The following is a 25,019-nucleotide window of genomic DNA, read 5'->3' on the forward strand; positions in this document are numbered from 1 at the left end:
CAGCGAAACTCCCAACCTTGGGGGAAGAGGGTCTCAGCCTTTTAAACGCAGAAATAACAACAGGGGAGGTGACAGAAGTCATAAAATCCCTGGCGAACCACAAGGCACCAGGACCTGATGGTCTATCATCAGAATTTTTTAAACTATTAAAAGGGGAGATATCAGAGCCCCTGAGTCAAGTATATAACCATATACTGCAAAAAAATATTATGCCTCAATCATCAAACAACGCCTATATTAAACTATTACTGAAAATAGGTAGAGATCCTCTCCTCCCGGAGGCATATAGACCGGTTTCACTGATGAACCTAGATATTAAAATAATGAGCAAGATATTGTCAGATAGACTGGCCACAGTCATGCACAAATTAGTCAGCCCGTGCCAGGCAGGCTTTATACGCCAACGCTCAGCCACGATGAATCTGAGGAAGGTCCTAACAGTATTAGACTGGGCAAAGGCTTACCCCACAACGTGTCGGGGGGCGGCATTGCTGCTCCTCGATGCGGAAAAAGCTTTCGACAACGTTAGTTGGGATTGGCTAAAAGCAGTGCTCCAAAGAATGAACATAACGGGCCCTTTTGCAAATTATGTAGAAACAACACAGATAAATCCAACAGCTCAAATACACACTCCAGGGTTTCTCTCATGCAAATTTAAACTACAAAAGGGAACACGTCAAGGGTGCCCCTTGTCGCCCTTGCTCTTCAATCTGGCATTAGAGCCTATGCTGAGAATTCTACAGGAACAAATCACGGGGTTGGAGGTAGGTAAGGAAACAGTCACATTAGCAGCATTCGCAGACGATGTAATGGTATTTTTAGCACAGCCAAAAAGCGACCTGTCTAAGGTGTTTCACATAGTACAAGAATTGGGGATATATAGTGGCTTCAAAATAAATCAAGAAAAAAGCGATTTATTATACCTAACACCACGTCCACAAAGCACAGGGAAGGGACAAGAGCCTAAAGTTCAGATAAAAACAGTAGGTAAATATCTAGGCATCAAAATCAGCAAGGATCCGTGCTCATTGTATAGCTTGAACTACAACCCCCTGATCAAAGAAATAGAACAGAAACTAAATAGATGGGAAAAGCTACCTATTAACATAATGGGAAGGGCAGCGGTGATCAAGGCCGTGTGTTTTGGCAAACTGCTATATCCTTTGTAAACGATACCGTTACTACTTAAATATGCAGACATAAAGGTGCTGGAAAGGGCATTTTCAAAATTTCTATGGGCAGGACGCAAAATCAGAATAGCCTTGAACAAACTAAAACTACCAAAACAGTGGGGAGGACTAGGTATACCTGATATAAGATTATATAACTTGGCGTGCTTATTTAGACATATAAGAGACTGGGTATGTGAGACTAATAAATTCTCTAACCTGGGGCAGGAAAAATCATTTAGTGAACCATGGCTACCCCTGGCACTATTACATACCAAATGGAAAGACCTACCGGTGAGGATGAAGAATAGCAGAATGATAAAGGATACATGGGCCACATGGAAGGAAGTGAGGAAGAAATATGGGCTACCATCACACATATCAAAATACATGCCACTATGGGGACACCCGGGATTTCCACCGAGTATCTCTCACAAGGGGTTTTTACAATGGGAGGCACAAGGAATAACCAAATTGGGTAATGTCTGGTCCCTGCAACAGGGGAGATGGCTTACGTTTAATGAAATTCGCAACACTTACGGCCTAAATAAAAATCACTTCTTATACTATGCACAACTTTGTGACCTCATCAGTCAAGAATCAATCTCCAATGATGACGGTTACGGAATTTGATAAATTTTTACAACCGCACAATACAAAAAAGTCATTATCTGAAATCCAAGCCTCTCTGTTGAGCCGAGAAGTGGAAAAAAGGGCCAGACATAACCTAAATGGATGGATCAAGGAAATTGGTATAGAAAACGTGGGAGAACATATATTAGAGGGGAACGAGAGGATCAGAAAGCTGGTTATAAGCGAGGTGGGCAGGGAATCACATTTTAAGATGATCCATAAGGCCAAATATGGTTTTAACATAAAATATAAATCCCCCCCACTCCACTACAAGCCAGAATGTCCCAAATGCAAACATCTCAATGCGACAATGTTCCACTGTCTATGGGAATGTCCTATAATTAGGCGATTCTGGAAACAGGTGCAGGACTATGTGAAGCAAGTGTGCAAGTGTAACTTGCCTAATGAGGTTCAATTACTACTCTTCAACTATCATAAAGCAGCAGAAAATGAAGAACCCCAAGAAAGAGAGATTTCCTCAACTCCCCCCATGCTAGCACATCTTATGTTGATAGCGGCCAGGAAGACCATATATAATAGGTGGATATACCCAACCCCTCCTTCGGTGGCCGATGTCCAGGAGGAATTACTCCATATGTTTTACCTAGATAAAATAGAGACCCTTATGCATAAAGATAAAATGACTAAGAAATTATTCAAAATATGGGAAAAATTCATCTTACATACATTTTCTCCACAGGAAATTATTGGCATTATGGAACCTTTTAAGTACACAGAGTGGTATGCCATTAGAGATTTGGAGGGCAATTTGGGGAAACTTAAAGTATGAGAAAAGGAGAGATATGATTATATTCAGGACCCAAGAAGAACAGTCGAAACCTATATTGTCAATTTTTAGACACTTTAGAGAGCTTCTCAGAAGTGGGGGCTGACGACGGGGGAGGAAATCTTTAGGGAGGGGGGTGGGAAGGGGTACAAGGGTAGACAAGCTGTTTACAGCAAAAGTCATGCTTTTCAAAAAATATATGTGGATTGTCATACGCTTAGTAACAGGACGAATACGCTGCATGACAGAAAAATGTAACAAATGTTATAACATGTCTCCCTTGAGGAGGGTTGTATTTTCTTTAAAAACTCAATAAAATATATTTAAAAAACAAAAAAAACAAACCTGAACGGAAAATTTAAAGTCAAAATAACCATACACAGGTCATACTTACCTCCAGTGTAGTCTACTCATCAATCTCTTTCTCCTCTACCGCGTCCTGTTTGTCCACTGTGACCAATGGAATTCTCTGTCCTCCATTTTGAAAATGGCGATTTTGTAACAGCTTCCTGGTCAGCATACTAGTAACCTGTAATATCGCCCATTTGAGCCATAGGGAAACATGGGCATTACCTTACTCATCAGTTGTCCTTTCAGTTATAACTGACAGCAACTGACATATTTCAGTTCTGACAAAAATATTGTCAGAACTGAAAGGAATCGTTGTTAGAAGAAATTGGTGAGCTTCTGAGAGGAATTGATGGCAAGGTAAGTAGGTAATATTCATTTGCAGGTACATGATGTGTTTACTTATTTAAATTATTTTACTCGGTGCAGGTTCCCTTTAAGGCCAGTTAGCGTTAGCGTCACCATATCCGGAGTATTAATCTAAGCTGAGCGGATGACATTTGATACATTACAGATATCGCTTAAGTGGATTATAAGCCGCCTACATCAGCTAGCGTGAAAGGTGGTTTCTAGGCAATATGGATCCCTGGTGTGCAGCTTGCGGCTTCATATTTTTAGTAATGGCATATCTATTAATCACGACATAACGACAACTGCGTAAGGATGCGGGGATGTGACAGGCCGCCCATAACGCCAAGTCTTACCAGAGACGGCAGGGGCAGCATCCGAGGAAGCCTCACAGGTCCTCAGGGATGCTTTACAACAAACTAGACCCCAATTAAGGCTCTTTATAGAGGAAATGAGGCCTGCTAAACGATCCTGGAAGTGAAAAGAGCTATTGTGCCAGAGGACAGGCAATAAAGTGATTCTGTGGAATATCTTCCTGTCCTGCTTACACATCTGTTCTCCAAGTCATTACATGCAGCTGACAAGTACAGGGATGTCCTACCTGCTTCTCACAGCTGTACATAAAATGCATGGAGATCCTTCTCTGGGTTGCTCCTCTATACAAAGAAAGACATTTACTACATACAGCAGAGTCTCGGTTATCCAGTACTGACAGGGATCAGTTGATAAATGTGCTTTGCAGTTGCTTGAAACTCAATGTTAAAGAGACACTGAAGCAAAAAAAAAAAATTATGATATAATGAATCGTATGTGTAGTACAGCTAAGAGATAAAACATTAGGCGCAGAGACATAAGTCTAATTTTGTTTCCAGTACAGGAAGAGTTAAGAAACTCCAGTTGCTATCTATGCAAAAGAGCCACTGAGCTCCACAACTTTCAAGCTTTCTGAAGCTTGTTGTCTCAAGTGTAGTTTTTTTTTCTCTGCAAAGGACAGTTCAAAAGTTCACTACCGTGCTCTGTAAAATCATTTAGAATTCTGAGTAATGTGTAAACTGAAAATATTAGAGAATGATGCAATGTTAAAAAAAAACACCATATAACTGAAAATAAAAATATGGCCTGAAACACACCAGAGGAGTTTTTCTGAGCGTTTTGAGTTTTTAAATCTGCTGCTAATGTTATCCTATGTGTCTGTGCACACTGGAGCAATGAGGTTTTGTAAAAACCCCATAGCATTACAGGCCCAGTGCACACCAAAACCGCTAGCAGATCCGCAATATGCTAGCGGTTTTGGGAGCTGATTTCAGAGCGATTCTAGGTATGTTTAGAGAGGTTTTCTAAACATTCCTAGCGGTTTTGCGTGCGTTTTGGTGTAGCAGATTACACATATTGTTACAGTAAAAGCTGTTACAGAACAGCTACTGTAACAAAAATGCCTGGCAAACCGCTCTGAACTAGCGTTTTTCAGAGCGGTTTGCGGTTTTCCTATACTTTACATTGAGGACGAAACCCTTTCCTAAAACCGCAAACGCGCAGCAGGAGGCGCGTTTGCGGCTTGGCAAAAAACGCAAACCGCCGGTGTGCACCATCCCATTGCAATACATTAGACAAGCGTTTTTAGAGGCGGATGCGGCCGGCGGATCGCTCCAAAAACCGCTCGGTGTGCACTGGGCCACATTGGGAAGAGCTTTTAGAGGTTTTAAAACCTCTTCCCAATGTAATGCTATGGTTTTTTTTTACAAAACCTCATTGCTCCAGTGTGCACAGACACATAGGATAACATTAGCAGCAGATTTAAAAACTCAAAACGCTCAGAAAAAACTCTTCTGGTGTGTTTCAGGCCTATAAGAGTATTTTCTTTGCTACTAATGTTCTAGTACTTATCCGTACTACACAACCAATTCATTATATCATAATTTTTTTTCGCTTCAGTGTCTCTTTAAAAATAAGCTCAGCTAATAAAGCAGTATACCGCACCCTATATACATGAAGCAGGCAATTTGGGTGCCACCATAGGCACTTATTGAAATATCGGCATTGAGTCGTAACTTCGACACTGCAGTGTCTGATAAATGGGGGGTGATTGGCGGCTGGAAGTTAAGGTTAGGCGTGGTGGGGTGGTCAGGCGTCAGGTATGAAGTTTTTGTGTGTGTGTGTGTGGGTTGGGGTGTGGGGGGGAAGTGGGAGGTGAGCAGCAAATTTGGGTGCATGCGGAAAAATGGAACGGAAATTTGGGTGCCTGGTAAATAGCGGACGCTATCGGGCACTGTGGGCGCCCAAATGCTGATATTTTTAGGGGCTTGTAGCAACGCACTAGAATTAGCAAGTTTTCTTTTTTTTTGCAGGTGCGTGCGATGCGATGACTGCATTGCACTGCGGCTAGTGGAAACGGGCCCCTTAGCTAGCTAGTGTGTGGAAGGGGGGGGGGGGGACGTGTTTAGACAGTAGGAAGGTAACGTGTGTGTGTGTGTGTGGGGGGGGGGGGGCGGTTAAGAGTCAGATGTTAGGTAGGTATTTTGTGCAGGGTGGGTTTTAGGGTCAGCTGAGAAGGCCGATAATGATTGCCTCAGCCTATAATCCTGTGTGTGTACAGTGGCCCCCGACCCTCCATTGCCGCCCTGCATACGATCCACCAGGTGGATCAACTTGGCCGAGTGATGGATGATTCTTTTGTTTACGCCGCTCTCCCACCCGCCGTGTGATGTCACGTAATCTCCATTGCCCCTCCACCTTCCTGCATAGCCACAGAGCGCATCGTCAGCATTACAGCTGACTTTGTAGGTTCTGGTGTATCCCCTCTTTATGTACTGCAGCCCCTCCATGCAGACACTGCACCAGCATCATTGTACCTCCTCCCTTTGACAGCCAGCCAGTAGCGGCCTTCATAGCTTCCAGTGTCTGGTGCGTGAGACTGCAGACAGTTGAGTCAGTCTGGTGAGTTGCTAGTAATTAGGCTGGAGCTTTTATGAGCATCTCAGAAGCCACAGAGACCTGTACTGGCTGCAGGAGGAGGTCACTGTCATTATGCAGACAGTGTGGTCATTGGGATGCACAAATAATAAAGAAAAAAAAATTCACAAACCGAAAAAAAACACAAAAATAGCATAAGAACTGCAAAAAAAAAAAAAAAAAAAAGCAACAGAAAGTTCATTGAAAAAAATCCTCGAAAGATCGGAAACGCAAATTCATGCGTGCGGGAATAGCCCCTTACAGTCTGTAAGTAAAAAGGAAAATAACAATAGTAATAGCAGAAATACACGTGAACTGGTACTGGTCTCAAAAGACCCCTTTACCAGGTCACCGAACAGATGGGATTTGGAGAGAACCAGTATCCATAGCAGACAAAGCAAGCCATACTCACACGATTTCACATTCGATTCCTGGCAAATTCGCTCTCTCTGATTGAATCTGGCCGGAATCTGTTGCACTATTATGTCCTAAATTCGATCAGAAGTATCGATCAGACAGGATGGAATTTATTTCGAATGGAGGCGGGGATGGAGCGGTGGTCGATCGCAAGGCCATATGGTTGCACTCAGGCCCAGATTTACATCACAGGTGCCTATAGGCACTTCATCCTCCATTGATCTACAAACCCCCCCAAATTGCATGTGTGTTATCTGGTCCAGCTGCCACTTCTACCCTACATCCCCTGCTCGGTGTAGGTAGGCACAGGTGTCCCTTAGTATTAGGTAGTCAGAGTTGCCCTCAGTATTAAGTAGCAAAAAGGGCCCCCCCACTGAATGGACCTCTCATCAGCGGAATCCTGAGAACTGGGTGAGTAACCTCTCAGTTACACTCTCATCTGGACTCTGCACAGGGAAGGAGGCACTAGGGGAGAGGAGTGAGCCACCTTTCTACCATCAGGCGCCTGTAGGCAGGTGCCTACAGTGCTTTACTGCAAATCTGGCCCTGGTTGCACTGCCTTCCATAGTGCACTGCACTGCAATTCAACCATTTTTCAATAGATTTCCTTTTCAAAGATTGATGCGCTGTATGTGGTAGAAAACATTCACAATCCAATCAGATTCTGATTAGAGGGTGATCGATCGAACTACCACATCAGGGAAAGGGGATGCAGGGTAACTGATGTGTGTATGAGCCAGAGCTGGATAATCCACATGGTCAACCTAAATTGCTTTATATCAGATGACTAGGAGGACTCACTCAGGGACAGGGAGGGAGTGATATGTTTAGCTTGAGGGGAGTAGCTGAGACACACTAGATAGGGTTGAAGAGTTAAGTGGCCCATACACTCAGCCGAATTTTGGCCGATCGATCGATCAAAATCAATCGATAGGTCGATTGAAAATCGATTGACCAATTGACCGATTGGCGGCCGATTTCGATCGATCTGGCAGGCTGGAAAATCTAGGTCGATCTGTTGAGATTGCATATCATTTTAAATTGGCCCTAATGGAAATCTGATGGCAAAAAAAATACCATCAGATCGATTTTCAATAGATTTCAAACTGAATCTATTGGAAATCTGTTCCTAGTAAAAAATGTTCGTAAACACATCAGATAGCTCAGAAATCTATCTGATGATCTATCTGCTGCTAATCTAACGAGTGTATGGCCACCTTAAAGAGAAACTCAGACCAAAAATTTAACTTCATCCCAATCAGTAGCCGATACCCCCTTTTACATGAGACATCTATTCCTTTTCACAAACAGACCATCAGGGGGCGCTGTATGACTGCTATTGTGGTGAAACCCCTCCCACAAGATACTCTGAGGACCGTGGTACTCCTGGCAGTTTCCTGTCTGTGAACCCTGCTGCATTGTGGGTAATAGCTGTTTACAGCTGTTTCCAACTGCCAAAAACCATGCAGCAGCTACATCACCTGCCAACAGTAAAATGTTCACTGGAGTTCCTCTTTAAGTGGGTATGAGGATTAGTTAGACACATTGGAGAGGCATGACAATGTTATAGGGATTTGATATTGTAAAATAGCACTTTATGTAAGGACATGTAACATATGTCTATGCCTGTAATTTCGATTGGCGTCACTATAAGGTGGGAGGTATATGTAATAGGATTAGCACATAATGTTATGACACATTGGGCAATACTTTTGCACAAATTGATGGCACTGACATATGACACATGCTCAATGACAGTAATTGTATTGACTGTGGTAAGAAATGATGCAACACGGACCACCGATTTGCCTACTTCATGGGTAATTCAAGTGGTGACATATATGGGGGGATAAGCACTTTGGGGGCTGATATTAATCTGTGGGATGCAATTCACCTATTATTATGGTACGGTGTCGCATTATCTGCACAGACAGATATATGGGAAATGACAAGATGAAATGTGAGGGGACACAGATGCGCGAAGCACCACCTTTATTATTATTATTTCAAATTAATTTTTTATTTTATATTATGTATATTATTATCTATTTAATTGTACTATTTGGAATAGTTCTATTACTGTATAAGTGGATGTGGGATGCTGCGTTCGGTTGGAGACTGGCAATGTAGAGTTCTCCCTTAAGTTTTGATATGAGTATAGGGCAGTACTCATTGCAACCAATGTTGTATATTTCTCAACACAATATCTAGTATGTAGTGCTGCGCTTACCCTTAACTAAGACCACCACCACATGCATAAAAAAGCACAACAAAGTCCTTCTATGGTGGATCGCTCTACTTTCAGATAACCAATCTGTGCAAAGTCCACACGTTTCTACAGTAGTGCGATCACTCCCTCCAGAATCACAGTACCGTCCCCGGTCTGTGCTGCAAGAAAACACCTTAAAGAGAATCTGTATTGTTAAAATCACACAAAAGTAAACATACCAGTGCACTAGGGGACATCTCCTATTACCCTCTGTAACAATTTCGCCGCTCCTCGCCGCATTAAAAGTGGTTAAATACAGTTTTAAAAAGTTTGTTTATAAACAAACAAAATGGCCACCAAAACAGGAAGTAGGTTGATGTACAGTATGTCCACACATAGAAAATACATCCATACACAAGCAGGCTGTATACACCCTTCCTTTTGAATCTAAAGAGATCATTTGTGTGCTTCTTTTCCCTTGCAGTTCTCATGCACTGAAGTTCCAGGCTGCTCGTTTCTTCCTGCAAACAGCTTTGCCTTTGTCTGTAATTCCTCAGTATGTGAAAGCCCAGCCAGCTCAGAGGACAATTTATCCAGCTTGTAAAAGATAAGAGAGAAGAGAGAAGCTGCCCTAATCTAAATAATACACAGGCAGTGTGCATAGAGGGGCCTGGAAGGGGGAGTTCATAGCAGAACCACAACACTGAAGAACTTGGCAGCCTTCCAGACACAGGCCGACAAGTCTGACAGGGGAAAGATACATTGATTTATTACAGAGACTGTGATAGTAGAAAGTGCTGCAGTAAGCCAGAACACATTAGAATAGCTTTTGGAACTTGTAGAATGATAAAAAACAGGATGCAATTTTTGTTACGGAGTCTCTTTAAAAGACAAAGAAATAGCATATGGTGTAGCCTGTTTAAACACTATTATATCACCCTGAAGTGACAGCTTCCGTGTCCTGTAGCGTGTGTCCTGTAGCTCCGCCCTACTGGTTTCGTCATATCACGAGTCATGTGATATGACGAAACCGGTAGGGCGGAGCTACAGGACACAGAAGCTGAGTCTATGAGGCGGTCTAGAGGTGTAGGAGACGTGAGACGCTGGAATCCTGCCTGACCAGAGGGATGGTGATATACAATGCTGTGTTTTATTTTTTTAACATGTACGGGCATTATTTGTCTTTAATCTAAGTATTAAAGTTGGTTTTACACATAGTCCGCTTCTCTAAGTTTGTTTACAGATATATCCATGTGGAAGTGCCCTGGTGGCAGACTTTAATCGCTGGTTCAAAGTGTGGATTTGGTGAGCAGGGACATAAAGGGGGGGAGGGGAGCGCCTGAGCCCGCAGGTGGTGGACCCCTTCTGTGTTGTCACACCTTGTCCGTTGATGAATGCCTGTCACTTCAGGGTGATATAATAGTGTTTAAACAGGCTACACCATATGCTATTTCTTTGTCTTTTAAGGTGTTTTCTTGCAGCACAGACTGGGGATGGTACTGTGATTCTGGAGAGAGTGATCGCACTACTGTAGAAACGTGTGTAACCAATGTTGTATGCTACGTCAGAACAGACAGCATACACGGGAAGCAGGAAATTTGGGCGCATGAGGCAGGTGGACAAAAAGGGCGCCGCCATTCACTCCCATAATAAATATCGTTTAAATCGGCGCCCAACAGGAAAAAAGGGCGCCGGAGAAAAATAACGTTTTAAAAGCGGCGCCCGGAGACTTTTAATGTTTTATAACTGTTTCTCATGATTACACATTATTTAATGATTTATAATTTTTAAAACATTATTTTTAAACGAAAAACAGTACAATATTTTTTAAAACATTACTTTTAAACGAAAAACCGTACAAATTTTTTTTTATTTTTTTTTTGCATTTTTTAACGAAAAACCGCACCATATTTTTTTAAAACGTTATTAATGCTTATCACAGGGGGGTCTTAGGTTTAGGCACCAACAGGGGGGTCTTAGGTTTAGGCACCAACAGGGGGGTCTTAGGTTTAGGCACCAACAGGGGGGTCTTAGGGTTAGGCACCAACAGGGGGGTCTTAGGGTTAGGCACCAACAGGGGGGTCTTAGGGTTAGGCACCAACAGGGGGGTCTTAGGGTTAGGCACCAACAGGGGGGTCTTAGGGTTAGGCACCAACAGGGGGGTCTTAGGTTTAGGCACCACCAGGGGGGTCTTAGGGTTAGGCACCAACAGGGGGGTCTTAGGGTTAGGCACCAACAGGGGGGTCTAGGGGTTAGGGATAGGTACAGGGAGGGTTCTGTGTGAGAGTAGGGTTAGGTATAGCTTTAGTAAAATTCTTATTAATGTTTTATAAAACGTTATTATAAATTTCAATTTTTAAACAGGGAAGATTAACGTTTTTTAAATTGCCGATTTTATACACATTATTTAATGATTTATACCTTTATAAAACATTATTTTTAAACGAAATATAACACAATTTTTTTTAAACGTTATTCATGATTATCTTTTAAAACCCTGCGCCCTTTTTTCCCGGCGCCCTTTTTTAACGTACGCGCATACACGCCCTTATTACCTTTTCATTCCAGGAAGGCCTGTTGCTAATTCTATCCTTTTATTATTGTTTTTATTATTTTAAATATGTACATGAATGTATATCTTATATTAGGTAAACACTAGAGGATATAGAGTAAGTAAAGATCATGGAATTTTAGAGCCGCTAGTCCAGTTCGCCACAACTATGAAGAGATTTGCATAATCCAGTAGCTATACCGTCCCTCTGCCAGCGCTGCAGGCAAGCCCCTGATGAGTCATTCGTGACGAAACCGGTAGGGCGTGGCCTCGGGTGCGGCAGCAGCAGAGACGCACAATCCAGCGGCGAGTGAGGAAGTCCTATGATTTTATATGCACATATTAACTTTTTACACGTGAGTGCAATGTTATGAACTTTTTTTTATGAGCAATAAACGGAGTTACGCTGTGGAAGCCCTGTTTAAAGTTCTTTTAAAGAAAATCTGTAACGAAAAAAACTCCCCTGGGGGGTACTCACCTCGGGTGGGGGAAGCCTCCGGATCCTATTGAGGCTTCCCCCGTCCTCCACAGTCCCACGGTGGCGGCGAAAATCCTCTCGGAGCGGCGGCGATGTAAATATTTACCTTTTGGCTCCAACGCAGGCGCAGTATCCACTCCTTCCCACGGAGATAGGCGGTAATAGCCGATTTCTGTCAGGCCGCTCTACTCCTGCGCCTGCGCAGTAGAGCGGACCTGACGGAGATCGGCTATTTTCGCCTATCTCCGTCAGAAGAGCCGCAACAGCTCCCCCGCTGGAGCCTGGAAAGGTAAATATTGAACAGGCTGTCGGATCTGTCGGGCCGGATTTCAAGGGCTGCAGCGAGACCCCCGTGGGACACAGGAGGAAGGGGGATGCCTTGATAGGGTCCAGAGGCTTCCCCCTCCCGAGGTGAGTACCCCCCAGGGGACGTTTTTCTTGTTACAGTGTCTCTTTAAGGTGGAGTGTATATGTGAAGAGGGACTCTATCAGTCAGTGCTACCAAGCGAGGTCAGCTGGACTGTACTGGCTCAGTCCGGCTATCTGGTGAGCGCCCATTTGAACCATTTACATCTGGGTGTACTGACACTGTGTGGGAGATCACAGTATGGTGGTGAATACGTTTGGTGAAGGAATTGTGACGCCTGCGTCAAAACTAGATTACCCTATGTGTGCTTCAATCTTCCTCTGAGTAACATACAGGGAGACAGTATGGAATACTGGAGCCAGCCTGTTGATCTGAACGAGCTCTGCTGATATATAAAGCTATCAGCCACTAAACGCTGGTGGGAGTATAATTTACTTTTCTGAGAGCCTGTTACTGTTATTCAGTGTAGATATGAGGACCGCTGAGGAACGTGGAATTGGACTTTCCTTCATGTTGATCTAGGCATGGGCAAACTCGGCTCCTCCAGCTGTGACGGAACTACAAGCCCCACAATGCATTTGCCTTTATGAGTCATGACTGTGGCTGTCAGACTCCTGCAATGCATTGTGGGACTTGTAGTTCAGTAACAGCTGGAGGGCCAAGTTTGCCCATGCCTGATCTAGAGACTGTATTACTGTGCTAGAACTGTATTATTTATTACTGTGCTATATGGTGTGAGCGCTGTACAGATAACCATTTCCACTAATATAGGGAGGTGATACCCCCCATTCTTGTATAGCGATCCACTGGGATCAGTGAGTAGCAGACACCTTTATCACATAACCCATTAGGGTAGTGGGAACTAGGTGGTTATATTTTTATATTTTTTGAGGAGCGCCCATACCACTATTGTGCAAAACTAGGCAGCTACCTAGGGTCTGGAGAGTCTACAGGCCTGGTGGATGCTACCCTCCACCAAATCTTATTTAAAAAAAGCCAGGTGACCATCAGCGATGGGCAAAAACAGGTATCATGCCTGGGGCCCGATTTCATCTTAATCCTTCTATGAGCGCCTGCGAATAAACAATGTAAAGATTTTGGCGCAGCCATAATGGAAATTACGGCTAAAGTGGAGCTTGGACAGTGCCGGAATTTGGGCGCCGTTAAGAGATGGAGCACGAATTACTATAAAAACAGCATAATTCAGAAGCCAGCAATAGCTGACAGCCAAATTACATCTTTCCCCGGTGTCCACGTCAGCCTGGAGGGGGAATAGTAATTAACACCGCCAGGACTTGTGCAGACGCAGGGTGAGATGTTGTTCGGCTTCACCCTGTGCCCAAATTCCCTGTTGGTTTAATTATAGGTACGCCCTGTGAAATGGTCTGTTCCAGGCTCAAAGCTTGTGATAAAGGAAACGCCAGAAAGATACAAGTCCTGGCCACAACAATTAACATGGTAAGGGGCAGGGGGAGATACTGGGCTGCAAGAGGGGAGTGAATAATTGCTGCACTTGGGATCCAAGAGGAGTTATTGGCTGCACTTAAAGTGGATCCGAGACGAAAAGCGAACTATAACCAGTAACTTGTCTATATATCTTATCTAAAGTTTAGAGCAGCCATATTCTGCTTGTCATCCTTGTACATAGGCAAGCTGCTCTGCATCTCCACCCCTCAGCCTGTGAAAACTCCACTCCCCTCTCCACCCCCCTGTCTCTGAAATCTCTGGCTGGTAACGCTGCCTCCTCCTACGGGAAAAAAACTCCTCCTCCTCCCCTAGACTGAGCTCCCATGAGCCTTTGCTACATAGGACTCAGAATGCCTAGGCGCTGGAAGAGCTGTGGGTGAGGCTTGTTTAGTTTATAGGGAATTAGGGTATTAAAAAAAAAAGTATTTGGCTTGAGGAATGCCCTATAAACTATATGTAAGGAACACGATTATGCAATGAGTAAAAGTTTATCTCGGTTCTACTTTAAGGGGCAAGAGGCATATGGCTGAAATACTATATGCAGTGCAGTCATTAACCCCTCCTGGTCCCCAAGTACAGCTGCTAATCCCTCCTGGTCCCCATGTTCAGCCATTACCTTGCTGGGTAGACTTATACTGGAGTCAATAAAACATTCCAGCTTAAAAGGGTCAAATATTGGAGTCAACTTATATTCGAGGATATACGGTAATATCGCCTGGCTCCTACTACCTAATGGATACTAATGTATATTTATAAAGATGTAAAGCAAAATTGCTACACATATAGGCAATAGGCCAATTTTATCTTTAATGGTCCTGTAAATAAGGACAGTAATGTATGCAGTGCAGAGTGTACATACCGTTTCCTAAGGGACACCGACAGCAGGCGATCCTGAACGTCTCTGCAGAATAAGTCTCCTGTATAGTTGCTCTGTGCAAGTATTCTAAATATAAACAATAAACCAGAAAGATGAACAGTTTAATAAGCTCTGGCGTTTAATGTAATCTTGCAGACTCATTACAGGGCTGCTTTGCTGCTCCTCATACCATTAGCTGTAGCTTACTGTACTTAAATAACCATTTCTGTGATCCCACACTTTCCTGGAAACATCAGTGCTGCTGGCTGTACAGCGGGCTGGGGGAGGTAGGAGGCGGTTAGACTCTATTCCCTTCTTGTGTGAACCTGAAAATTCCTTTACATTCTATTTGTTAACATCTTAACCACTTCACTACTGAGTGGTTTTTCCCCTTATGGACAAAAGCAATTTTTACCTTTCAGCGCTCCTCCCTTTCATTCGCCAATAACTTTATCACTGCTTATCACAACAAAATGATCTAGATCTTGTTTTTTTTCGCCAATAGTTAGGCCTTATTTGGGTGGTATATTTTGCTAAGAATTATTCATTCGAAGTGCATTTTTACAGGAATAACAAGAAAAAAATGGCAAACATTCATTATTTCTCAGTTTTTAGCCATTATAGTTTTAAAATAAAATGTGCTGCTGTGGATAAAACCCACACATTTTATTTGCCCATTTGTCCCGGTTATTACAACCTTTAAATTATGTCACTATGTATGGCGACAATATTTTAAGACATTTTGTGTCTATCACTAATTACAAGCCCTTAAAGAGAACCCGAGGTGGTTTCTAATAATCCTAATAGCACACAGAGGCTGGGTCTGCATATAATGCCCAGCCTCTGTGGCTATACTGATCCCCCCTAGGCCCCCCCTGCGCTCTGCTGTACCCCCATAAATCAAACACCGAGCTAGCGACATGCAGCGTGTCGCAGTCGGCTGTTTATCTTTGACAGTGTCAGTCTCTGCCGCTCCCCTGCTTCCTCCATAGTGCCGCTCCCCGCTGATTGGAGGGAAGGGACACAGGCGGGGACCGGAGCTATGGAGGAGGCGGGGGACCGACGAGACTGACACTGAAGAAGGTAAACAGACGGCTGTGACACACTGCGTGTCGCTAGCTCGGCGTTTGATTTATAGGGGTCATAGCAGAGCGCAGGGGGGCCTAGGGGGGGATCAGTATAGCAACAGAGGCTGGGCATTATATGCAGACCCAGCCTCTGTGTGCTATTAGGATTATTATAAACCACCTCGGGTTCTCTTTAATTGCAAAAATAACAGTAATATGCCTTAATGACAGGCATATTAAAAAAGTTGAGCCATTAAGGTAACTATGTATTTTTTTTAATGTCACTTTTTTATACAAGTGTTTTACTTTGGTAACCATGGGATGGGAGGTAAGGGGTTAATTTTTAGGGTATCTTATGTATTTTCATTAAATGAAATGTCTGTAGGGTGTATTTTTACTATTTGGCCACTAGATGTCCCCCCACTTAGTACTCTAACAGGAAGTAATGTGTGTATGTTTTTATTTTCAGTTTGCCAATGACCATCCGCATTTCATTGATGCCGGTGATCACTGATCACACACACTTAGATCGGTGAATAGGAACTATGTACTGTATACTAAAGGGCAGCGGGGCAATCGTAGCAGCGACCGTATATCTACGTTAGAGTTGAGCCGAAATTTTCGTAATTTCGCATTACTATAATTACGCATGCGAAATTTGCGATTACGATGCGAAATTACGGTAGCGTAATTGCCATTAAAATCGTAATTGAAAATACCGTAAGCGTAATTTTCAACGCGTAATTTCGCGTTTCGTTCATGCCGTAATTTCGCATTAAACGCTACCGTAATTTCGCGTTAAACCGTAACGCTCCGTATAATATAAAAAAGCCGCCGACTTTAAGGGTTAATAGCAAAGCCCCCTTAAATGCTAAGAGCCTCAAATTTGGAGAATATATTAAGGAGATCAGGAGGAATAAGAGGAAAACATTTTTTTTTCAAAAAGACCTTATAGTTTTTGAGAAAATCGATGTTAAGTTTCAATGGAAAAATGCATACATTTAAAAACCCGCCGACTTTAACGGTTAATAGCAAAGCCTGCTTAAAGTTTAGGAACACCAAATTCCTAGGGTATATTAAGGGGATCAGTGGGAATAAGAGGAAAAAAAATTTTTTCAAAAAGACCTTATAGTTTTTGAGAAAATCGATTTTTAAGTTTCAAGGGCAAAAATGTCTTTTAAATGCGGATGGATGGGCGGTGGAGGTGGAGGCCGCGATTTCCTGGGGGGGGGGGGGGGGGTTCATGGTGGAATCTGGGAGTCCCCTTTAAAAAGGGGTCCCCCAGATGCCCACCCCCCCTCCCAGGAGAAATGAGTATAGAGGTACTTGTACCCCTTACCCATTTCCTTTAAGAGTTAAAAGTAAATAAACACACAAACACTTAGAAAAAGTATTTTAATTGAACAAAAAACATAACCACGAAAAAAGTCCTTTAATATTCTTAATTAACCAATAATACTTACCTGTCCCTTTAAATAAATGATCCCTCGCAATATCCTCGGAAATGTTCTATCAGTTACAATGTAACAAAGTTATTACAATGTAACAACTTTGTTACATTGTAACTACGCCGCACCCGACGTCACTCGCCGCTCAGCCGCCGCATACGCGTCCGTGCAGGACGCTAAGTCCCCGCTGGCCCCCGCTGTCCACCCCGCAGTCTGGTAAAGGTTATAAAGCCATATCTAAAGCTTTGGGACTCCAGCGAACCACAGTGAGAGCCATTATCCACAAATGGCAAAAACATGGAACAGTGATGAACCTTCCCAGGAGTGGCTGGCCGACCAAAATTACCCCAAGAGCGCAGAGAAAACTCATCGGAGAGGCCACAAAAGACCCCAGGACAACATCTAAAGAACTGCAGGCCTCACTTGCCTCAATCAAGGTCATTGTTCACGACTCCACCATAAGAAAGAGACTGGGCAAAAACGGTCTGCATGGCAGATATCCAAGGCGCAAACCACTTTTAAGCAAAAAGAACATTAAGGCTCGTCTCAATTTTGCTAAAAAGACATCTCAATGATTGCCAAGATTTTTGGGAAAATACCTTGTGGACCGACGAGACAAAAGTTGAACTTTTTGGAAGGTGCGTGTCCCGTTACATCTGGTGTAGAAGTAACCCAGCATTTCAGCAAAAGAACATCATGCCAACAGTAAAATATGGTGGTGGTAGTGTGATGGTCTGGGGTTGTTTTGCTGCTTCAGGACCTGGAAGGCTTGCTGTGATAGATGGAACCATGAATTCTACTGTCTACCAAAAAATCCTGAAGGAGAATGTCCGGCCATCTGTTCGTCAACTCAAGCTGAAGTGATATTGGGTGCTGCAGCAGGACAATGACCCAAAACACACCAGCAAATCCACCTCTGAATGGCTGAAGAAAAACAAAATGAAGACTTTGGAGTGGCCTAGTCAAAGTCCTGACCTGAATCCTATTGAGATGTTGTGGCATGACCTTAAAAAGGCGGTTCATGCTAGAAAACCCTCAAATAAAGCTGAATTACAACAATTCTGCAAAGATGAGTGGGCCAAAATTCCTCCAGAGCGCTGTAAAAGACTCGTTGCAAGTTATCGCAAACGCTTGATTGCAGTTATTGCTGCTAAGGGTGGCCCAACCAGTTATTAGGTTCAGGGGGCAATTTCTTTTTCACACAGGGCCATGTAGGTTTTGAGTTTTTTTTCTCACTAAATAATAAAAACCATCATTTAAAACTGCATTTTGTGTTCAATTATGTTATCTTTGACTAATAGTTAAAGGTTTTTGATGAGCAGAAACATTTAAGTGTGACAAACATGCAAAAGAATAAGAAATCAGGAAGGGGGCAAATAGTTTTTCACACCACTGTAAAACTTCAGCTATAGTCTAATAAGCACAGATGTCAAACTCCAGGCCCACGGGCCGAATGTGGCCCTCCTCGCCATTTTATGTAGCCCTCAAGAGCTTCAAATGTGCATCATTGTAGCAGTAAAAGAACAGCAGCACACTGCCTTCCCCTTCAAAGAAGTTCACCAGTGACAGTGTTTTTGGTTGAAACAGTCAGTTTATGGGTCACATGACAAGCGGGACCCCGTACGCGGACCTTGGAGTTGCAGGAAGTCTAGATGATGGTGCCAGGAGGATTAGTAAGTCACTTCTGATGCGGAAAACTCTGCAAATTATAGAAGTACTGCCCCCATTATCCCCTCAGGCATGCCGATTAGTTGAGGCTTCCATATAAAGGGGACTTTGCTGTATGAAAGGGGAGCCTCAAAAAAGTTGGCCTAGGGGAGCCATGCCTTTATTTAAAACTCCCTGGAGTTCCCCTTTAAAAAAGACGCGTTGTTTCGCAACAATAAAAAAAAAAAAAAAAAAAAAGTAAAAACCAACTCTAGGCTTAAAATGTTTCATTTCTTTAAAAAAAATCTGTACAGGAAGAAATGTACAAAACTATAAGCACAGCACACTAATGACTTACTCCTGAGGAACCGTCTGCCTCTCGCAGAACAAAAGCATTATTTTACCGTTCCATTGTGCGTCTCATAAAGCTGCTTTACAAGAGTGTAGCACCCGCTAGGACTGGCAGGCACCCGTATAAATATGTTACATTGTAGCTGTTATTGGGAAGCACATTCCTCGGTATTGAGCTGTGAGTGCAGCTAAACAGAGGCAGCCACAGCTCACTATTCCCAATACAGAGCTACAGGAACTCAGTGTGTAAAAAAATAACACGATCGGAGGACGCCTTCAGTGAGATTCATGTCAAAACTATAGCGTATAACTATGATAGCCATGGTTAAATTATAGCAAGTGTAGGGTCTCTGGGGGACATTTATCAAAGACATTACTAATCCTACTTAATAGCAGAAGTTTAGCATGAATTTCTAGAACTGCCCTACAGTTAAGAAAAGTGCAAATCCATTCCTAAATTACTGCAGATTAAGAAGTACTCAATAGCAGTTCCACAGAAGCAGCAGTGCAGGCTAGACATGATTTGAGAAGGGCTCCCCTCCCCCCCCCTCCCCCTCCCCCCGCTGCCAGGTGTCCTGTGGAGCTGTTCTGTGTTTAACCCTTCCAGTGCTGGGTATTGATGCAATACAGCAGATGTATTGGTTACCTCAGCAACAGCTATTTCCTTCACACATTGCACTGACTGAGAAACCTTCCCAACTCCTATTTAAGAACAGTTTCAGAAGATATCTGCAATATATAGGGACTTCTTAATATGTCTGAGACAGTTCTGCTCAGATTTCTAAAAATCTACCAATATTTTGTCTCAGACACTCTTGATAAATGTCCCCCTCTGCTCCATCCCATTCTGCAGAGTAGTGCAGAGGAGCAGTTTTTTACTTGCTTCAGCATCGGGTCTCCACTGTTCTTCCTGACAACCACACAATCTATGCTACATACCTCAGGCTCCTAAGGCATGTCACGTGATCAGAAAGCTAGAGGGAAGTGTGTGCAGCTGCTAGGAAGAACAGAAGAGACATGACACGTCGCTGGAGCTGTTAAATTTTACACTCTTCTGCTGTACTGCTCTGCAATGTGGGGAGATCCTGCTGGGACTGGGAGGCAAAATTATCATACATTGAAATAATGTTAATAGATACTCTGGGTTGATTTATCCTATAATCTTTACACTATAAATATCCCATCCATGCCTCTGGGCAGAGATGGCCAGGAATATACTAGTACAGTAATTCCAATGAACATGAACATTTTGTACCAATTATGTGCAGCTTGGAAGCAGACCAATCAATATTTTATTGGCCCAGTTCCAAGGAATTTTTAGCAGAGCAGAACAATTTTCACCAATCAGCGCTCCTCCCTTTTATTTGGCAATAACTTTATTACTACTTATCACAACAAAATGATCTATAGCTTGTTTTCTGTGGGTAGTACAGTTTGCTAGGAATTATTTTATTCTAAATGCATTTTAAAGAGAACCCGAGGTGTGTTTAAAGAATGTTATCTGCATACAGAGACTGGATCTGCCTTTACAGCCCAGCCTCTGTTGCTATCCCAAACCCCACTAAGGTCCCCCTGCACTCTGCAATCCCTCATAAATCACAGCCGTGCTGTGAGGCTGTGTTTACATCTGTAGTGTCAGTCTCAGCTGCTCCCCCGCCTCCTGCATAGCTCCAGTCCCGGCCCCGTCCCTTCCCTCCAATCAGCAGGGAGGGGAGGGATGCAGGCGGGGACTGGGGTTCTGCGGGGAGAGCAGCAGACTGACACTATAGAGATAAACACAGCCAGCTCTGACAAGCTGTTTGTCAGCAGCGTGGCTGTGATTTATGAGGGATTGCAGAGTGCAGGGGGACCTTAGGGGGGTTTGGGATAGCAACAGAGGCTGGGCTGTAAAGGCAGATCCAGTCTCTGTAAAATAACAGTAAAAAAAAACTAGTCTGAGTCCCTAAGGCAAATATTTATGTTTTTTTTTTTTTTTTTTAACAAGTATTTTTTTTTTTTTTGGGGGGGGGGATCTTTGGAAGGGATTCATTTTATTAATTTTTAATTATAAACTTACTGTGTGTGTAATTTAACTTTTCGCCACAAGTGCTAGAAACACTATCCCGATTTCCAGAAAGTGTTCACTTATTTTAATTTTTTCTTTTTACTCTAACTCATGCTTTTACTACTTCCTGTCATTATGAGTGGACATGGCCCCTGATCGGGGTCATGTCCATTCATTCCAGGCTTTGCGATTGGTTAGGGGAATGTTTGTTCCCCTTCCCCAATTGTGGACCTCGGCGGGAAAGAGCAGTAGGCAAGCGCTTGTGCATGGCGGCAGCGGCAAGCGACACATTAAAACTTCCTGGAACCATTAACAGGATTCAGCATGACATTTGCCGCTAAGTGGTTAAGTTCAGCTCCGGTATACTTTAAATAGGTTTATAGCAATAAGGAGAGGCGGAGACTTACATGTGGCTCATATCAGGCTTGACCAATCCCACTCTGGTGGTGATGTTTCCTGGCCTGAGAATGAAGAAAGAGGAACAAGTGAGTCATATGTGATCATCACCACACATTTAAAGGGAACCTGAAGTTAGAGGGATTTGGAGGCTATGGAGGCTACCATATGTTTTTCATTTGAAACAATGCCAGTTGCCTGGCATCCTGCTGATCCTCTGCCCTTTAATATTTTTAGCTATAGACCCTGGAAAAGCATGCAGATCAGGTGTTTCTGACTGAAACTGCTTCTTTCAGGTGTTTGAGTCAGACACTGCTGCAGCCAAATAGATCAGCAGGACGCCAGGCAACTGTTATTGTTTGAAAGCGAATGAATATTGCAGCCTCCACATCCCTCTCATTTCAGGTTCCCTTTAACTGCATAGTTAAGCAATAGTATTGTATAAACTGACACTAGTTGTTTAAAGTACATTTAAAAGAACTAAAAAACATTGCTTATGCTTCATATTCAAATCCACAGTTGCTCAAAAGTAAAAAATGTATCCCCCCCTCCATCCATCATTCAGACAGTGCCTGTCAGTGTCAGTTTTGCTTTAGGTACTTATTATCACCATTTAGTTTATATGATGCTTTGACATTGGTACGTCTAAGTTGCATAACCTTATATTTATCAACATTGAATTTCATCTCCCATGTGTCTGCCCATATGGCCATACTGTCAACATTCTGCTGCAATATGTCACTGTTGATAATTCTACATAACTTTGTACCATCTGTAAAGATGGCACCATGATTTTGTGTGCCACCCACTAAATCATTAAAGAGAAACTCCAACCAAGAATTTAACTTTATCCTAATCAGTAGCTGATACCCCCTTTTACATGAGAAATCTATTGCTTTTCACAAATAGACCATCAGAGGGCGCTGTATGACTGATATTGTGGTGAAACCCCTCCCACAAGAAGCTCTGAGGAATGCGGTACTTTTGACAGTTTGCCACAATGGAACAAGGTTCACAGACAGGAAATAGCTGTTTACAGCTGTCTCCAACAGCCAAAACAGCTAGGAGCAGCTACATAACCTGCCCACAGTAAAAATGTCACCATGTAATAAATGTCAGAATGTAAATCGGGGAGAGTAAAGATTGTACATTGAGCAAACTGACTAATTCATTTATACATAATCAGTGTAAAAATGAAGCACTTTTTGTATTACATTATTTTCACTGGAGTTGCTCTTTAACCTCCCTGGCGGCGCAGGGGGATTTCTCAGGCCCTGCTGGGCCGATTTTGATAATTTTTTTTTGCAGCACGCAGCTAGCACTTTGCTAGCTGCGTGTGCCCTCTGATCGCCGCCGCTCCGCACCGATTACGCGGCGCTCGCGGCGCCGTGAGCCCCCTCCCCCCAGACCCCGTGCTCTGCCTGGCCAATCAGTGCCAGGCTGCGCTGAGGGGTAGATCGGGTCTCCCAATGACGTCGGTGACGTCATGCCGCCCGTCGCCATGGCGACGGGGGGAAGCCCTCCAGGAGATCCCCCTACATGAAAAAATAAAAAAAATAAATAAAAAAAAAGACTTTGCTGCCCCCTGGCGGATTTTTTATAAACCGCCAGGAGGGTTAATAAATAAGTTGAAGAGAACTGGACCCAGCACTGACCCTTGTGGGACACCACTACTAACAATTACCTTTTTTAAGTATGATCTGTTTACCACTACCCTTTGCTTTCTGTCCCTTAGCTACTTCTGCATGAATTTATTACCTTACAAAAGGTTGCTGCGGCATGACAAACTAATTGTCTTTTTTTTTTGCCGTTATTGACTGTATAACCCGGCGATGACAGCTTCTAAGCCGAATCCAACGTGGCCAGCCTGTGTGTGCCGTGTGGGATGTCAGGCCCTAATCTTCTTCACAGCATATTTACTACTAAAGTACATCTTTTCCTTCCAATGTTGTCTGTTTAGGAAATCAATGTCAAAATGGCAGAAGCGGAATCCAGAAGTGTAATGGAAAAGGCGGCTGTGAAATTATTTCGCAGTTAGCCATCGTGTTATGATTCCAGGCTAAACCAGCAAAGCGAAAAATAAGCTCGGCGACTCCGGGGAGGAGGCGCGCCATAAAGCCATCCATGCTTAGAGACAAATCTTACATTCCAGCGACATTACGCCGCACCCGCTCGTTGCGCTGCAAACAGCCCCCACAAATCCTGCCCGCTCTCCACTTAGCTGCCACATCCGACTCTCAGCCTTGTCATTTCGTATACGTGTTTATTCTGCAGAGTAATGAAAGGGGAAGAATAAAAAGGTCTTTTCGCCTTAATGCTGAATAGTAATGAGCGTCACAGGCTGCAAATTTTGTGTCGCAACGAGTTTCCCATTTTCAAAAGTCATTTGGCAACAAGTGACTACTAAAGAGGTCTTTTAAAGTAAACCTGTCGCTTCCTTCTGCGAAATAACGAAGGTGATGCACTGCATAGAGGGTACCCGCTAAATTCTGCGGAAGCTACACTTCTTTAAAGCGGATCCGACATGAAAAAATAACTATAACAAGTAACAAGTAACTTGTCTATATATTTTAGCTAAAGTTTAGATAGTTTACACAGAAAATCTAGCTGCAAACAGCTTCAACAGTATTTGATTAGAGCGGCCATGTTCGGTTTGTCACATTACACACAGGCAAGCTGCTCTGCATCTCCAGCCCTCAGCCTGTGAAAACTTCACTACCCTCTACTCCTCTGCCTCTGAAATCTCTGGCTAGTAACACCTCCTCCTCCTCAAACCCAGACTGAGCTCCCATAAGCCCTTGCTACTAAAGGCTCATACACACATCAGCCCAGTCTTTGGAAAATGAAAGATCACAGACCAATCTTACCCCCTTCCATGTAGTATGAGAGCCATACCTTCATAGTCTATTCTATGGAGCTGAACTCCCCATCAGACAGAAATCTTTGCAAGATGCTGCACACAAAGATGCTGTAGACATTCAAAAGATCAGTATCTGCAAAAGATCTGTTCTTGCAAAAGATCCGTTCCTGCAAATTGCATTCATAGTCTATGATATCTGCAGATCATCATACACACCTTATTTAACAGACATTCATCTGCAGATCAGATCCACCAGGATGGATTTTCAGATCTGCAGATGATTGTCTGATCTGCAGATGAATGTCAGTTAAACAAGGTGTGTATGATGATCTGCAGATCTCATAGACTATAAATGCAATTTGCAGGAACGGATCTTGCAGGAACAGATCTTTTGTGTCTGTACAGCATCTTTGTGTGCAGCATCTTGCAAAGATTTCTGTCTGATGGGGAGTTCAGCTCCATAGAATAGACTGTGTAGGTATGGATCTCATACTATATGGAAGGGGGTAAGATTGGTCTGTGATCTTTCATTTTCCAAAGACTATAGTCTGATGTGTGTATGAGCCTTAAGTCTCATAGTGCCAAGGCACTCTGGAGGAGCTGTGGGCGAGGCTTCTTAAGTTTATA

The 25,019-nt window shown here is 43.3% G+C and overlaps 1 protein-coding gene across 2 annotated transcripts in view; it reads right to left on the minus strand.

The window, feature by feature from the left end:
* ST8SIA6 (ST8 alpha-N-acetyl-neuraminide alpha-2,8-sialyltransferase 6) overlaps positions 1–25,019 on the minus strand; it is a 163,314-nt gene that overhangs the window by 49,767 nt on the left and 88,528 nt on the right. Inside the window, exons 2-3 of one of the 2 annotated variants that reach the window (XM_068238576.1) lie at positions 21,544–21,597; positions 14,583–14,666 (exon numbers count right to left, since the gene is read on the minus strand). In XM_068238576.1, the coding sequence (XP_068094677.1) occupies positions 14,583–14,666; positions 21,544–21,597 (138 nt within the window). The remainder of the gene's footprint in view (positions 1–14,582; positions 14,667–21,543; positions 21,598–25,019) is intronic. The other variant, XM_068238577.1, reaches the window with a different exon arrangement.

The sequence above is a fragment of the Hyperolius riggenbachi genome, chromosome 5 (assembly GCF_040937935.1).
Source record: "Hyperolius riggenbachi isolate aHypRig1 chromosome 5, aHypRig1.pri, whole genome shotgun sequence".
Lineage (NCBI taxonomy): Eukaryota > Metazoa > Chordata > Amphibia > Anura > Hyperoliidae > Hyperolius > Hyperolius riggenbachi.